The 18,322-nt window shown below is 42.6% G+C and overlaps 1 protein-coding gene across 9 annotated transcripts in view; it reads right to left on the reverse strand.

Moving 5' to 3' along the window:
• MICAL2 (microtubule associated monooxygenase, calponin and LIM domain containing 2) overlaps positions 1–18,322 on the reverse strand; it is a 221,487-nt gene continuing 203,165 nt past the window's right edge. For 4 of the 9 annotated variants that reach the window (XM_079787226.1, XM_079787227.1, XM_079787223.1 and 1 more), the window contains exons 30-32: positions 8,826–8,928; positions 5,908–5,981; positions 4–2,836 (exon numbers count right to left, since the gene is read on the reverse strand). In XM_079787226.1, the coding sequence (XP_079643352.1) occupies positions 2,652–2,836; positions 5,908–5,981; positions 8,826–8,928 (362 nt within the window). In that variant the 3' untranslated portion in view covers positions 4–2,651. Of the gene's footprint in view, positions 2,837–5,907; positions 5,982–8,825; positions 8,929–18,322 lie in introns of all 9 variants that reach the window. The other 5 variants (XM_079787229.1, XM_079787228.1, XM_079787231.1 and 2 more) reach the window with 3 other exon arrangements.

The following is an 18,322-nucleotide window of genomic DNA, read 5'->3' on the forward strand; positions in this document are numbered from 1 at the left end:
TAGGACCTGCGGCTGGCTGGGGCTTTCCGTCTCACTCAGAGTCCTACATTGCTTAGCTTTGATCACAAGTGATCTTTCAGGGGACAGTGAAGGCCGTGTCTGTTTTCATCATAATCTTACTCATACCGCATACAAAGAAACTGTCTTCAAAATGTACAATAGTATACATTTTGAGGGCCTAAGAACGGTCTCTATTGTGAATAAGGAATGGAATCATTTAAAATACTTTAACAGCCGCGATGTTTGCGTCCTTTTGGAAATGATCACTGAAATAGTTTCTATGTACTGGTAAAACGGAAGGCCGGTGCAAGTATGAGATTTATGTCTTAACTTGGCCAGATAAGACAGAGTCTTAAACCACAGAGTATAGTCTGTGGAAGAAAAAGTGAACAAATTGCTTCTCTCATCTATTAACAGAATACTAGAGCCAAGAACTACCTTCTTTCTTGGCCTGCTTGGGAGAATCTTTCTTTTAGGTGGAAATAGAACAAATTTAAATAAGTGGCAGTTAATTCTTTTGCACAATAACAACCCAGACACTACACAGTTGAGCATCATCTGTTAAATGTACGCAAGCATCCAAAATGCATTTGTATATAACTGACAGAAAAGTCTGGGCTTGAATACGTCCACACATTCTAGAATGAAAACTGAAGTTATATATCCCCTTCTTAAAATAGGTAATATTCCTGCACATCCATAGTCTTACCTCCAAATGCCTGGTGGCTGGAAATATTAGTTTGACTATCTCCATAAATCTTTAATACTACATAACTCTCTGCCCCAAACATCTGAGTTATTTGTATATTAAATAGCTTATGTACCGACATTTTAGTGAAAATAGGTCTTCTCCAAATTATAACGTAGGAAAACCAGAATTATGAGGAAATCATATTAGCAATTTCCACCAAATAAATAACATAGATAAATAGCCGTAAGAGACACAGTTTTCATAGATAAATAGATAGGTAGATAGATGCCTATACATGTTTCCTAATATCAGAATTCAGGCACTAAAAGACTTGATTCTGAAAGAATGGAGAAGGGGAAAAACCCTACAACCTTAGGAGCTTGATATACCATGGAAACATCGTGTTTTAACATGACCCAAAACATTGGCTGACTCAGGAAATCCAGTTATACTTCCTATTTCTGGCTTGTCGGCTGGCCATGTCCATGTATATAGACAGCATCTCAGGCAGAAGTGGTTCATGGCTCAACTCATATTGAGGGAAGTTAGGTCTCCAGTCAGAGCTGACGGTTGCAAAGCACCTTTTGTCCAATGACACATTTAAACACTTGCAGAAACGAGAGAGGCCAAACATACAGCAACAAAGGGTCCTCCAGTCCGCCTCTTGTCAATGACAGAGCCAGTCTTCAAAGAATCCCATTGAGGGAGAACAATCAAATACTTTATGACAACAGATCACCATTTGAAATCTTTTCTTTGGTTCCACATGAACCATCAAAACATCCAAGGAATTCTACATCAGTGCACAGACTCCATCTCCCAGCTTTCCTTGTACATTGACAATGTCATTACAAAATCCAGGACCCAGTTTGGGATTTGGTAAATGGGGTCACTGCGCTCAGCTGCACCTTGAAGTCGGAAGTGGTTCCGTCCTTGTCCCGTGGGTTCCTGGGCCACCCCGGCAGCGTCTCAGAGCCACTTCTCTGTTTCGGACCCAAGAAGACCACCACTGGGACAGGTGCCTTGCCTTGGGTCACCAGCGTGTGCATTTTTACGGCAGCACCAATCTCACCCATAGTTTTATCAACAAATGAAGGCGTTTCCCTTTGCCATTCCCAACAGTTTTTTAAAAGTATTCATTTTCTAAAAATGCTTTCCAGTATGTCCCAGGGGCCATAAGGGACAGTGCTCTGAGAATAAAAAGCCTTTCTAAGCCAACAGTACTTGGTGAAAACTAGTGATCCTGCTGGTACAAAGTTAAAGTTTTATTTCCTTTCTTTTTAAATAAAATCAAGGTTCAAATGTTCTACTAAACTCTCATTGCTTATGGATATTATATTAAGGCTTATAAATACACCTGGTAAATTAAATCCACCCTGGATTGAATTAACACCTGCTATGTGAGTTATTTGCTTTATGTAATCAGTAATCTCAAGGTTTCTCCTCTTTCGCTGGAAACACAATTTAAATATTAACCTAATCTTTAAACGACTGTTGCTTCCTTCTGACATTTGGAAACCAGTCATCCATGCAAAAAAAAAAAAAAAAAAAAGGGCAAATGTGGGTATATTAATGAAAAGGCAGCTTCTTAAAAAAATCTTAAGATGTGCAACTCAATGCATTGGGCAGGTACATGGTAAAAAAGCAGAAGGAAAGTCAATCTGTGTCACCTTCTAGGGAAAACAATGCTGGTCACCTGCCAAGGTCACCTCCAATCGGAGAGATCTGCTGAGGTTGACTGCCAATTTCAAAAGCGTCTTTGTATTTTCTTCATTATAACCTCTGGAAGGATCTGGGGCAGCTGTAGCACATGTGAGAGAATTTTAATTTTTGAAAACATATTGCCGTATGGTATAACTCAAGTCGCAGGTCTGACGAATGCTGCCAAAGGAAGTAGGAGTGTGTGAGGTGTGCTCGGCAGGATCGGGTCCTTGGCTGGCTCCGAGGGGGAGGGCCCGGCTCACGTCCTGCTCAGCTGACAGCCCCTGGAGAATATGAAGCTTTCAAAGCGCTGGTCTTCAGCCTTTTCTTTGATGCGCTGTTCCTCTAAGGAATCCACAAGTCGGTCCCTCTGCTCAATCACTTGCATCATCTCAGCGAATATTTCTCGCTCCTCGTTTAGATCGTTCTCATCTTTCTGGCTCTCTAAAGAAAGAGAAAAAGAAAAACATCGGACCTCAGGTAAGATTTGGCCCCGGGAGAGCGCTTGGCCTCTGCATTCGTGGTTGTCCCGGACTTGTTCTGCCCTTTAATTTCCATGGAGAAAACAAGGAAAAGAATTGAACGCCAGGGAACGGCCCTCGAAGCCACAGATTAGAAAGGTGGTGCTTTGTGCTGCGGGCAGCTCAGTTTCCAACTTGAGACTATATATAAAGTGACAGGGGAGAACCCCTTTGTGAGAAAAAGAAGTTAATATCAGACAAGCCCTACCAAGGCCTCTCCCTCCCCTCTTCTGAACAAAAAAAAATGTCCACAAACAACAAACTGTCTGTTCTCCCTAAACATGTCTGAGCTACAGCAAGCAGAGTTTCTAAGCAGACTGTCTGCACCCGTGGCCAGTGCTTCAATTATGAGAATCCTTTTTCAATTTGTAGTTAATGATGAACCGTAGCCCTTTGGGTAGAGACCAGGCGGAAGCACAGTGAGGCACAGCTGGCCAATAGGAGGCTGTGACTGCTCTTCCCCTTAGCCTTTCGGAGCACGTGGCCTACATAGCCTGAAATAGCCAACTGCCTGGGGGAGATATTATTATTACAAAGCCAGGGAAAGGGTAAGAGACAGGTACTGCAGTCATGCCTCTCTGACATTCAAAACAGGACTTTAAAGCCAAGTTTAAGTCTTGTCAACCAGATCATTGCCTTGGGAGACTTCATAAATTCCTTCAGCCCCTTCCGTTTAATACATCAGGTCCAAGGTGAGCCCCATCCCAAAGTGGAGAAGGGCCACCGTCCCTCACATCGGGCTTGGATCTAGGGGGGGGGCCAGGATGAAGGTATATATGACAACAGGGAGATAAAGAAGCACCATTCCCTTCGCAGATCATGTTTTATGGGCCGGTGAGAACTCTGTGTTCCAGTCTCTCCATTCTGTACCTTAGAACCGCCAAGGAGGCAGGAAATGTTGTATCATTTGATGGCAACACTGGAGGCCCAACGACGTTGCCTCATGTCTTGTTTGGAACGCTGGGAAGAAGCCAGCCAGAGGGCACCCTATGTATGAACAGGCAGTCCTCTGTGGTTGGGCAGAGAAATAGGGAGTGAGTGTGACTCCCCCGATCTTGATCTAATGTGTGAGGCATGTGTGGAGCCTAGAAGTGCTCACTTGCTCCAGAGGTGCCAAAGGGAGCTGGCCAGTGGGCCTCTGGGGCTCCCCCAGGATGAGGAGTGAAGTGGCCCCACAGTGAGACCAGGAGGTGAACCGTGGCCAAGCTGAATGGAGGCTGCTCTGAGAGGCTGGTGAGCCAGGGAACGCCCTGAGGCTCCAAGCTCGCCCAGACAAGGGCAGGCTGTGGATTAGCCAGCCACACACCTTAGCTGCAAATGCTGGCAGAGAGCGTGGCAGCCCGATGACAGCCGACAGCTGCGAGGGGACTCCGTGACTCAGCGCAACCCACCCAGGTTCCTACCGCCCAAAACTCACACAAACCTGCCTCTCCCCATTACCTGGCAGTCACCTTGGGGGGAAAAGCAGAAGGAAGGGGTGGCCATCTGCAAGATCGAACATTTTCATCCCAAAGAGACTGAGCATTTCCTACAGGAACTGTTTAAAATATTGCATCAGACTAAGTTTACCAGAGAAGGGGGTATAAAGTTCTTTTTTTATTCTTCTTGCTAATTAGTGGGATGAAGCTTTTGTGGAAGATGAGCTCAGATACAGACAAAATAAAGAAGATATATATATATATATATATATATATATAATTTTTTTTTTGTACACCTGAGAGGGGTGAGAAAATGTATGACCATCAGTCCTCAATAAGAATTGTTTTAAAAAAGAATTGAAGGTTGGCTAATGGAGTCTTTGGTGGTATTTATTTTACCACCCCTGAAAAAGAATGAATTAAAATCGGTATCAGATGTGTGAATCAGACCTCAGTTATACACTATGGTTTGTTAATTAAGTATATTCCAGTTTAGTGCTCCTTATTTGATAATCAACTCAGTAAAAATTTTAAATTTATCTCAATTTTGGCTTATCATCAACAGACCCATTTAAGCCCTTCCTGACAATAAAAGGTGATGTCCCGTAGAGTGCAGCTCTGTAAGGGTTTTGTTAGAAATAGAACTCTTGCTATAACAAAACAGTCTACAAGTCAATACTAACAGGAGACCCGAGTCTGTGGTGATCTGTTCTTTAATTTCAGCCCTATCATTTATCTTGAGCATGCTTGTTAAGTTCTCAGACTCGGTTTTCTAATCTGTAAAATGGGGATGAAATACCGAAATAAAAATATCCATGATGATGACATCAAATAGTTAATAAGTGCTTGCCCTGTACCCATAGGTAGGCGCAATGTTCTGTCCATGAGGTATAAAGGAATCATTTGACTTGTTCTTTTAGACCTATGGTCTTAATGTAAGAAAGCCATGCATGGGTCTGGCCCCACAAGCACACAGTGCAAAATAGAGTGAATGTGCCCAGCTGCCTGGAGCCAATGAATGTATAAATCAGTATATCATGCCAATTGCGTTTACTTCAATTCTCTGTCCTTCATGGTGAAAATAATTTCCTCACGTACAATGCCCTGGCCCCGCCATGCTGGGAGGGATGTTTCCTTTACCGCCTCCTATGTGGTCCCAAAACCCCTGTGTCGTGGCGCTCATCTCACTGTACCATAATTCCTGGACAGGGTATTGGTCTCCACAGAGAGACCACAGGGCACAGTGGATCTCCTCCATATGCCAGTCACACACTGGATCCTCCATAAATATTTGGGTAAGTGAATGAATGGGTAAGTGAATGAATGTGTGAATAAATGACTGTTCCTATTCACACTTGGGATGGAGCAAAGTGCTGCTCTCCCAGCCCGAGTGAATGAAGCTGGATGGGGACTGCTGTGCTGCGGGCGGTGGGCAGAGGGAAGGGTGGCTTTGTGCTCCCCTCTGACTCCCAGGAAGAAGGGCCCTCCCCTCTGAGATTTGCAGCGTGCTCTGCTCAAGTGTCTTTCTGGGGGGAAATGTCTTTAACAAGCACCCAAAACACATCACCGTACTCACCCTCCTTAAGCATTTTCTCTCTTAATTTCTGCTCCAGTCTGCTTTGATGATCTTCTAATTCTAGCTCTTGGGCCCTAAGGATGAGAAAGCATTCAGACCTTATCAATACTACAGATGTGTGTAGACACACTGACAAATAAGCCCACTGACAGTAGCTACTGCATTCTTCTTCCCTCTTAAAACTGGAATATCTCTAAACTGGACGTTTTGCTGCTGCCGGTCACTGAAGGTGCCAAGAGGATTGCTGAGATGTGCTGGGCTCAAGAGATGATGGGAGGAACTGAAGGGCGAGATGCGACCTCTGTAGGCTTTTGGAAGGCCATGCAGGCCACCCTTTACTGAAGGGTCATGAGGAAATGACCAGAATAGTCCAGGGGGAAGCAAGGCCAATCTGAAACTCTTCTCTCTTTTGAGGGTAACATGACTTCAAGTGTCACCTATAGCCACTCCCAACTCTGACTGTGGTGGACAAGAAAAGGAGAAAGCAGAAACAGGAGACATTTTGTCCAGGTGGAGGCAACAAAACTCAGACAGCCATCTGGTTAGGAGCTAGGAAAAAAAGAGCCAGTGGACCCTGGCCAGGTAGCTCAGTTGGTTAGAGCATGGTCCTGATACACCAAGGTTGTGGGTTCAACCCCCAGTCAGGGCACATACAATAATTAACCAATGAATCCTATATAATAAAAAGGAAATATGCAAATAAACTGAACAGCAGAACAACTGAACAACCAATCAAAGCGTAATATGCTAATGATATGTTAAGGCAGCTCTACCACTCACTATGAGGTGCACTGACCACCAGGGAGCAGATGCTCTGACCAGTAGGTTAGCTTGCTGCTGGGGTCTGGCCGATCAGGACTGAGCGAGATGGGCCGGACATGCCCTGGAGCCTTCCCGCAGTCCCTCCTTGGCCTGATTGTGCACCGGTGGGGTCCTTCAGCCTGGCCTGCACCACTCTCACAATCCAGGACCCCTCAGGGGATGTCTGAGAGCTGGTTTCAACCTGATCCCACAGGCCACTCCCCTTGGGAGGGCGCCAGACACAGGGCTCATGACTGGCAAGCGCTGCTGCAGCAGCATGAAACTCTCCCGATTAGGATTGATTGGGCGCAAGCCCGAGGCAGGCACAGTGGTGCCGGGATGAGTGGGAGCGGCAGATAGGAGCTGTAAGAGGCATTGGACTGCGGTTTTGCCCGATCCCTGCAGGCCACCCAGAGGGACCCCACCTGTGCATGAATTCATGCACTGGGCCTCTAGTGCATAAATAAGTGGAACAACAAATTGATGTTTCTCTCTCACTCTCATCAATGTTTCTATTTCTCTATCCTTCTCCCTTCCTCTCTCTCTAAAATCAATAAAATAAAAAGTATACATTAAAAAGAGAGGTGGGTCCATCATATTTTTGTGTCTATATAGATAAGCATGTCTAATTCTGGAGTTTGGTTCGTGTCATGGGTTGAATAGTGACCCCAAAAGATATGTCCACATCCTAACCCCTGGAACCAGTGAATGTGACCTTATTTGAAAAAAGTTTTTGCAGATGTAATATATGTAGTTAAGTTAAGGACCTTGAGATGAGAACATTCTGGATTATCCCAGTGGACCTAAGTCCACTGACAAGTATCCTTATAAAGGAAGTGGATGACACTGACACCCAGAGAAGGCCATGTGAAGACAGAGGCAGAGAGTGGAGTGATGCAGCTACAAGCCAAGGGATGCCTGAAGCCGCCAGAGGCTAGAAATGCAGAGGGCGCATGGCCCTGCTAACATCTTGATTCAGCCTTTCCTCTTCCAGAGCAGCGAGGGAATACATTTCTATTGTTGTAAGACACACAGTTTGTGGTAATGAGTTATTCTGGCCCTAGGACAGTAATACAGATAGCAAGCTCACCTGGGCTCTCATATTTAGCCAAGCCATTATCAGTAATAAAGGTGATCTTTTGATGTTTCATCTATTGGCTTGGTAGTCTTATTTCTCACCTGGTCCAGGACCCAGCCAGGGGAGAGGAATAGAATGTATTAGGCATCTTAAAAGATAGCTCCCCCCACCCCAATTACCTCTCAGGATTGGGGTGAAAATGAAACGAGACAGCATAAGTGAAAGCACCCACATTAAATGTTACTTTCTCTCCAGAATGGTGACAGGTATCGTGACCTTCAACTTTGTCAGAGGGTGTTGATATTCATCTCTACTTTCTTTTTAAAAAAACTGTTTAAAAATATTTCTTATTGATTTCTGAGAGGAAGGAAGAGGGAGAGAGAGAGATAAAAACATCAATGATGAGAGAAAATCATTGATTGGCTGCCTCCTGCACGCTCCACACCGGGGATGGAGCCTGCAACCTGGGCATATGCCCTGACTGGGAATCAAACTGTGACCTCCTGGTTCATAGATCAATGCTCAACCACTGAGCAACACCGGCCCGGCCCATCTCTACTTTCTGATCTTCAAACCAGGCTGCCGCCCCTTATTTAGAGAAGACAGCCAGACATCTCAGCCTTCAACTCGCTAAAGCCATAAGGAAGTGCACCGGCCACTCTCGCCAAGCCTCTCCTGCGGTTCACACTCTGAGGCCAGAGACATGCTTCCCGGTTGCAGGTGTGTGGTTGCAGGTGGGTCCCTTTGGCCTGGGCAGCAGGGATGGGTTGAAAATACTTTTTCCAAATGCCCTCCAGCTCCAGCCCCATTACCTGAAATCTATTTTAGCTGCAGGACTTCACAGACAGAATAGGTAACTGAAGATTCCCTGCACTAATGCCAGCATGATATGCAAGGCATCAAGTACCAATTTGCCTCAATCACAATTCTGTATGCACAGAAGAAAAAACCCCGGGACGGCCACCTAGGCGGGCGAGCCACCCCACTCCCGCCCCGCGTTGCGTTTAGGCCTCACTGCTATCCGTGTTGCCTTACTTACATGATCAGTAGCTCCGACTCATATCGCATTAATTTATTCTTCTCCAGAACCAGCTTAAACCATTCCTGCAAAAGCTGTGCTTCATCCTGTGTGCCTGAATCTGCTTAAGAAATCAATGACAAATGGGTTAGATTGGCGCTTCTCTCCACCTGATCAAACTGTTTTGGAGCTACTTTAGTGGACCGTGTTTGTAGCAAAAAGAGCTCAGCAGGCAGCAGTCCCCCGATGGCCTGTTGATGCCTCCAGGTCAGGGACATGAAAAATAAAACCCACCTGTGCATGCTCTAGGGGAGGTCCTCTTCCACATTCAGGACATGAATACTTCAGTTCCAAGGTCATATACCCTTGATAATGTCCTGTCACAAATGACCCTTCTGTCTACTTATCTGTTCTCAGGAAAACTTCTATAAGTTTGTGCATCACATCCTTCTCCGAAGAAAACCCAAATAACCCTGCTGGTTACTATCTCCTTCTCCTCTAACATCAAATGCCCACTGAGTGCCCAGGTTGGGTGTGGCTTCCTTCAGGGAGCAGAGAAGCTCATACCACATTTGGTCATAAAGGAATGGTGATTGGCATTTAGATTTTTGGCAAAAAGAAAAGGCAAATGAATAAATAATATTATTAGCTTTGAGATTCATAGAGAAAAAGTTATATCCATATAATCTTATAACGTAGATTATGGTTGAGCATTGACCCTCTGAATCAGGAGGTCACAGTTTGATTCCTGGTCAGGGTGCATGCCTGGATTGCAGGCTCGATCCCCAGTATGGGATGTGCAGGAGGCAGCTGGTCAATGATTCTCTCTCATCATTGATGTTTCTGTCTCTCTCTCTCCCTCTCCCTTCCTCTCTGAAACCAATAAAAAAATATTAAAAAAAATGAATTCCCTTATCTCTCTGTCTCCTTTTATTAATAAGGAAAATGGGATCCAGGGAGATTTATATGCAATGCTCTAAATTATATATTTAGTTAATGTGCAAACTGGTGCTACAATGCAGCTCTTAACTTCTGATGAATTCATTCATTCATTCATTCATTCAAGAAATAGGTGTTGGGTAGGGCCTTAGGTACTTGGGATTCAGTGATAGTAACCCATCAAGGGACCGTTCTCAACCTTTGAGTGAAACACTTCTATAGACTCTAAATGCATCCATCCCACATTTCTATGTCTTCTCTGTTAGGAAACATTGGTAACAAAGTCATTTCCTGAAATCAAGCTTCCCAACGTGGGCCATATCCATCGGCACCTTGCAACTCCACTCAGAAAAGGACATGACATTTGTTTTTCATGGTTTCTTAGTAAACACCAGTGGTTCCTCAGTAATCTCTAAATGTCTTTCTAAATAGTCACCATTTTAAAAACAATCCTACCTAGAGTTTTGACAGGGATCAGAATTCATGTTTCTTTCCCAGGTGAAAAGTGGAAAATGTGCTCGTCTCTAGGTCTTTTGGCTCTGCAAGGCTTCCTGAGTTTTCAAAGACTGAGGTTACATCTGCGAGTGTTTTCAACACCAGAGGGTTAATACGGCTCATTCAACAAATTCTGATTGAATAATGCCACATCCAAGGCTCTACGTATGTATCATCTTACACCGGGACTTAAAAATCTGAGTTCATTGCTCTCCCTTTTTTCTCACCTGTCCAGATTCAGTTTCCTCTTCTAGATTGTTGTTTAACATTTCTAGATTGAGGACCATTTGCATCGATAAAGAAAACAGAAAAGCTGAGAGTTGAGAATCCTGCTTTTCCCCATCGTGTGACATGATACCATCTGCCTCAGCACAGGGTCTGTCCTTCTCCTTGTTCCCAATCCAAAAGAAACAGCACTATTTTGCCGTCTTCAGAGTATTTTTTGTTGTTGTTTTTCAGATTCAGCCTCTTTGCTGCATTATACCCTCAGGCTCCAGCCGCCTTTTATCCTGGATTTCATGTCCCTTTTCCAATCTTCCTTATGTGTCCTTCTAAAATCTGGCCCATTAGAGAGTTCCCTATGCAGTCCCACTAATTTGTTTGTTCATCCTCACCCGAGGGTATTTTTCTATTGATTTTTAGAGAGATTGGAAGGGAAAGGGAGAGATAGAAACATTGATGTGAGAGAGACACATTAACTGGTTGCCTCCTGCACGCACCCCAACCAGGTCCAGGGGAACCTGCAATCAAGGTACATGACCTTGACCAGAATCGAACACAGGAATCTTCAGTCCGCAGGCAGATACTCTATCCACTGAGCCAAACCGGCTAGGGCCCCACTGATTTCTATTGGTGCTGTTCTCCACAAACACAGGTTGAACTAAATTGATCGATTTAATTTTTTTCCAATGGAGTAATTTGTAATTTTACAGCCTACAGTTCATTTTTTTAGAGTCTTCCTTTCCTCAGTAGTCAAAAATCCCTTTAAGGGATCTTCGAATGTGGACTCCTGTGCAGATTCCCAGGAAATCTGCCTTTCCAAAGACTCGGGTCCAGGGGATTGTGCCTTGTCCATACTGGCCTTGCTCTCAACTCCAAGGATGCACCAAGACTTTGCTCCATGCTCTCCATCGACTCACTGCCTCTCGTCAGAAAACTTCCTGTGGGTCCTAGGGAAGCCTGGACCAGCGTGGCCCCTCACTGCAGATGCAGCGGAGCGAAGTGGCAGAGAGCCTGGGCTTGGAGATCCAGCGGACTGGCTCAGCCACTTAACCAATGTGCGACCTTGGGCAAGCAACCTCACATCTCTCCACCTCGGTGTCTTCCGGTGAAAAATAGGGATGATGGTAGTACCTGCCTCCTAATTAGGTATGGGGATTTGGTGAGATGTTGCATGTAAAATGCTTACCACGGTGGTTGGCACATAGTAAACAGTCAATAAACTGTCCCATTGCTGTTAATACCTGCTGTTTCTTCCAGTGTCGACTTCTATATAGTTTCCTGTGGGTTATTTTCGGTTTGCCTTTAAAAGTCAGCTAGAGTGTAATCCCTGGCTTGGTTCTACATGCCTAAACTTTGTCTTGTGACTTCACTTGAGGTTAATAAAAACTCTTAACAAATTATTATTATTTTTGGCCCCATGTAAATGAGAAGGTCAGATGGCTGCTGGCTCATCAGCACCTGCTCGGGAGGACGCCAGCGCTCTGCCTGCAGGGATCATTGGCTCAGGCACGTCTCCGTCTGTGGCTGCTTGTGGGACGGGAAGCCTCTCTAGGGCAGGGGTGCGAGTCCCGTGTCTGGGAACCAGGGCGCAGCTAGAATGATGCTGCCAGAGGGCGTGCTGCCCTGGCTCTGTCTAGATAGCTCGGCCACCTACCCCTGACGGCCTCCTCTGCCAGTGTTACCACCGGCTGGTCTTCATTAGCTCACGTGTACTGTACTCATATCATGCCTTTTCTAGACAGAATGCACGGTTTCCACTTGCTCAGGTGGAGCAAAGTAATCACAACTCAACACAACTTTTTATTAATGGAGTTATATTTTGTGCTCTTAAACTTTTATTGATTTCAGAGAGGAAGGGAGAGGGAGAAAGAGATAGGAACATCAATGAGAGACAATCATTGATCAGCTGCCTCCTGCACACCCCACACTGGGGATTGAGTCCGCAACCCAGGGTACTTATGTGCTTTTGACAATCGATCCTGGGGCCCTTTAGTCCGCAGGCCGACGCTCTATCCACTGAGCCAAACCCACTAGGGCTGGAGTTATTTAAATTGGCCCACTTTTCCCCCAAGTGAGCTCTAAACACTACAAAGCAAGTTTGGTTACTCCCTACTGAAGTTGTCGGATTACCCTCCACATTCAAGTTCAAATCACCTAGCTGGACAACACCCCGTCCCTGCTTCCAGTAGAGGGACTGGCACTTATGGTCAGTAACTTTCTCCCCAGTGAATAATAACAATACATGAACAATCTAGTCTTTAAAGTCACGGCTTTCCAACCATTTTCTTTTGTTGGTAATGCTGAATACTCCTCTGGTTGTGTACTGATGTGTGGTGTGTTTTTTCCCCCAGGTTGGGTCTTGTTTAAACGCTGTCTGATTTTCAACTCTCTGATTCTTCAGATGTGATTTCCTGCCTCCACAGAATCTGTGAGAATCCTCGTCTGGTGTCTGCTGCACTTCTGTGTCTTCCACATCCTCACGGATGATCTGGGCATGAACGGGCAGTAGAGTATTTGCAGCCAGAACCCTCTGTAGGACGTCACTGGGTAGGCGTCTCCCCCGGAATGGCCGGGGTGCAGCCTCTGCCTCTCCTTGCTGGCCTCTGGTCGGCTCTTAGCTCCTGTGCTCATCCCCAGCCCATTTCATTTGAATCTCTAGCCAGGCCTTCTGTACCCAGCGCTCCGGGTACCATGACCTCCCACAGGCGCCTTACACATGTTGGTGACGATCCAGAACACTGCACTATGGGTGTGGCCTGATTCAGTCTTGACCAAGCCAGGATGCTGGAAGGAAGCCCCCCCCCCCCATCTCCTCTCCCCGCCGCACCCCCCCCCCTCCCACCATCCCATTCCGGGAGCCAGAGCTGCAGTTGAAAAACAAAAGGTCTAGTGTCCTTCCTTTTTAAACACTTTTTTCTTTTGGTTTTGTTTTGCTTTTGGCTACATATCTATTCATTATAAATAAAGCTTTTCTTGCTTTAGAATTTTATTGAAATGATATTATACTATATGTAATCTTCTAAAACGTGCTTGTTTTAAAATTCCACGTTATGTTTCTAAAATGCATCCATGTTGCCATTCATTTTCCCTGCTGTGTATGCAGTCTTCAGTTGTATATGCCACGGCGGGCTATACCGCAATTGACCCATTTCCCTATTAATGGATATCAAGGTCATTCTTAGTGTTTTGCTATTGGGAATGATGCTGCTGTGAAGGTTCTTGTATGAGTCTTCTGGTCCATGTAGGCAAGAGTGTCTCCGAAATATACACCCAGGAATGAAATTCTTAGTAAGGTATGCAAATGTTCAGCTCCACAGCATGAGGACAAATTGTTTTCCAAAGAGTTGTGGGTCTTTTCATTTCCACCAACATTGAATAAAAGCTCCCTTTGTTTCTCCGTCCTTACCAATACTTAGTATTATCACATTTTTTCAAGTGTTGATAATACAATAGTTTAAGATATTTTCTCATTGTAGTCTTAATTTGCATTTTCCTAATTATTCATGAATATTTTACTGTGAAATGTATATTTATATCATTTGCTTATCTTTACATTGAGTTGTTTGCCTATTTCTTACTGATTTATAAAAGTTCTTTACGTATTCTAGAATATTGATTTTTTTGTTTTATTTGTTGCCAATATATTTTCCAAATTAGTGGATTGTCTTTTCCTTTATAGCGTTATAGACTACCAACTTGATTCTTGTTAACTTTTCGGTTTAATTATTCATATTAAAGTCTTTAACTTTTATGAAACGTTTGCTTGCATGATGTAAGGTAAGACTCAATTTCATTTTTCCTGTATGGGGTGCCAGTTGTCCCTGATTCACCTGTTTCATGTGGCCAGCAATGCAGCAGCAGGCTCACATTGGGTTTTCATGGATGTTCAGGCCTCCAGGTGGCTTTCAGCAAAGTTCTAAAATTGGCTTCATAAAGGTGGTGCACATTTTTTGTTAGATTTACTCCTAGGTATTTTTTTTTTTTATTTTTTTTTTGCTAATGTTAGTGATATCTTCTTTGTTATTGCATTTTCTAACTGCTTGATGCTGATATATAGAAATGCAATTCCTTTTTAAATTTTGATCTTATATTCAATTACCATCATATAGAATCTTCTTATTTTTAAGAATTTATTTGTACATTCTTTTGGGTTTTCCATGTAATTCTATCATCAGAAAAAAAAAATGTTTCTTCCTTTCCAAGCCGTATGCCGTTTTTTCCTTTGTCTTCCTCTGCTGGCTAGGGTCTCCTGTACAATGTTGAATAGAAGAGATGATGGTAGGCACCCTTCTCTTATTGCCAATTTTTAAAGAAACACTTCTAATATTTTACCATTCAACAATGGTGCTTGCTTTATGGTTTTGGATGGTATCTTTCAAATTAAGAATGTTCTATCTTGTTGTATTCCTTTTTACTAAAAGTTTTTACCCCAAATGAGTATTAGATTTTGTCAAATGATATTTTCTTCTTCTATTAAAAAGACCATATGGTTTTCCTCTTTAATTTGTTAATATGATGATTGTTAAATCACCCTTAGATTGCAAATTTTGAAATTAGATTACATGTTCATTCTATTCTTTTATCTTTTTGAATCTTTACTGCGGTTATGTCTGCCCCTTTCATTCCTAATTTATTTATTTCTGTCTTCTATCTTATTTTTTAAATCAATTTAAGAGATTGCCTCTAGTCTTTTTAAAGAACCAATATTTGGCTTGCTTGATCCTCTTGATGTTATCTTTATTCTCTATATCATTTACTTTTGCTCATATATGTATAATTTTCTTTCTTTAGGTTACTTTAGGTTTATTTTGTTTTCCTTTTTCTAAATTAAGTTGAACACTTGGCTCATTACTTCTCAGCCTTTCTTCTTTTCCAATAAAAGTATTTAAGGCCATCCTCTAAGAACCACATTCACTGATCTATTGCTTTCCTTTTCTTATTTAGTATATTTAAATTTCCAAGTATTTTTTAAATATCCATTTTTTATTTTATTCATGAGAAATGTATATTTTTTCTTTCTAAATATGTGGTTTAAAAAATATCTTTTGGCTATTGATTTCTAAGTTAATTACATCGTAGTATAGAACAGAATCTGTATAATATAGATTCCCTGAGACTAACTTTGTGAACTTATGGTCAATTTTTGTAAATCATCATGTGACATTGCAAAGAATATACATTCTGTAATTTGGAGGTGCAGGATTTTATAAGTGACCATTAAATTAAGGTTATTATTGCATTATTCAAATTATACTAATGTTTTGTCTGCTTGGCTATCATTACTTGAGAGATGTACTTAATTCTCATGCCTGAGAGTAGAACATTTTCCCTGTGGTTTCATCATTTTTTGACTTTATATATTTTGAGCCTATTACAGTCAAGTCCATATACATACAATCAAGTCAATACATAGAGGAGTGGTTAGAGCATTGGCTTGTGGAATGAAGAGTTGTGGGCTCGAATCTGGTGAAGGGCACGTACCTCGGTTGCAGGCTAGATCTCTGGCCCCAGCCTCAGCATGTGGGAGGAAACATCTATCAATGTGTGTGTGTGTCTCTCTTTCTTTCCCCCTCCCTCCCACTCTCTCTAGAAATCAATGAAAAATATCCTCAGGTGGGGATTAACAACAATAAAAAAAAACCAAACAAACAAACAAACAAACAAAAAACACAACAAAAACAAAAAACATAACTGTCATATCTTCTTGGGGAGTTGATCATTTTAAAATTATGTGGTGATCTATTTATTCCTAATCATGGTTTTGACACTAAAGGCTGTTTTACTGCTTCTAATATAATTACTCCAGCTTTATTAAGTTAGTATATATTTTGCCATCCTTTTACTTTAAAATTTTCTGCGCTTTACACATGTCTGCTAAACAATATAATTGGGTGTGGTTTTGTTCAATTATTGTCATTAATATGACTATTTGGGCTTGTTTCTTCCATCTTCCTTGATGCTATCTTGTCATCTTTTTTCTATACTTTTTTTATTGCTACTTAGAACTGAATTAGAATTTTTGTTTATTTTTTTCTCCTTTTGTTTCCCCCAACTGATTTGGAAGTTATTAATTTTATTTTCCTTCTTTCAATTTAAAAAGGCATTTCTAATACCTTAGCAAAGTCTAAACTTAACACCTTAACCTCCTTTTAAACAATATAAGGAGCCTGGAACACTTTACTTCTAGTCATTCAACTCCCAACTTAGAGCTATTTTAGCAATAAGATATCTTTCTTATACATCATAGCAGAAATGTTAAGTTTGATTATGGTTATGGTTGATGAAGGTTAAGGTAGTGTTGCCTGCTTACTTTTACAGTGTTTTTCTGTTTGCTCATTTTTAAATGCAATTTACTATTTCTTTAAATATTTACACATAGACATAGTATAGTCCAAGTTTAATAATTAATATAGTTGAAGTTCTTGGCCATTGAAATGTGTTGTTTTTGCTGACTCTCATTCTCAGTGACTCACTTCTTTGCGTTTTGGGTGATTTTAAGAATTATTATTATTATAAGCTCATAGTTTATTGAACTTAACCTGTCCGATGGGATCCTGAGAGCCTAAACTGAGGCATGGTTTCTTTAGAGGATCTATACTTGGTCTGGCAGAGCTAGAGACTTGGCTTAATGTGGGAACCTCAAGGTCAGCTCCTTAACTTCTTGTTAGTTCCAAGGCTTAGACTCTAAAACCAGGGATACTTCCCCCCAAGACCACCCCGGGTTTCTGTTTTTGTGCTTGCTTCTTTCCTGGCACATGTACGTTTCAGCATACCTTCTTCTTTCTTCCTCTTGGCCCTGAGAGATTTATCTCACTTACTCGAGAGCATTGCAATGTTTTTAAAAGGATGATTGTAGTGAATGGGCTTTTTTAGGATCTCGTCCACCATTCTGCCGCTTTATAGTTCTTAGGAACTCCCTTCTGTATCTGTGGCTCAGGCAGCCATCTGGTTATTTGGTTTTAAATATTTTTCCAGGTAAAACCATTATGACAGTGCTTTTCAAATCTGAGGGCTGCAAGATTAATACCATGGATCGTAACAGCAGAGATGTGGCAACCCATCCAGACGCCTTGCTTGCTTCCCTATCAGCTTTGGAGTCTTGTTATTCCTGGCCATTCTCTATGAGGTTGGAGTTCTTTCCTGACCACATTCCATGGCTTTATGTGATGAAATAATGTTGCCTGAGCTTCAGGCCACCCTGTCCACCCTGTCTTCATACAGACCCTCCAGGATCACAGAAGGTCTCAGCCCCCACGCCCCCTGCTCTGCTGGCCTTTGAGAGCACAGCAGCCAGCCACCTGGGATGGCAGGCAGGCCTTGGACTCACTGCCTTTCAGTACAGGTAGGGAACCAGTCACTGTGGAAGGTTACCTGAAGGATGTCCATCCCCTGAAATCTATCCCCAAACTATGGCACATGGTCGGGGAGGCATGCCTTCGAACCCCAGTGTTTGCTTCTCTTGGTTAAACTGCTTTTACTGAATTGGTTTTTTGGAGGGTAATAGCATGAGTCTACATTGAGATCCTAATATGGACCAGACATGGGAAATTCATGTATTATATATTTTTATAGAAACTAGTTTAAATGTCTTCTAGGGAGTATAGTTTTAAATGAATGTGAACAATTGAACAAATAAATAAATACAATATGAGAAATTGTTGACCATCCAGCTATGTTTTATAATGATATGAATATGAAAGAAAAGAGGAGGCATGTTCATTGCAGTGTTATTTGGAAGCAGCCCATGTGCCCATCAGTAGATGAGTGGATAAGAAAGCTGTGGTACATTTACCCAAGGGAGTACTAGTCAGCCATGAAAAAGAAGGAACCTTACCTTTTGCGACAGCATGGATGGTCCTGGA

Source organism: Cnephaeus nilssonii, assembly GCF_951640355.1.
Source record: "Cnephaeus nilssonii genome assembly, chromosome: 13".
NCBI lineage: Eukaryota > Metazoa > Chordata > Mammalia > Chiroptera > Vespertilionidae > Cnephaeus > Cnephaeus nilssonii.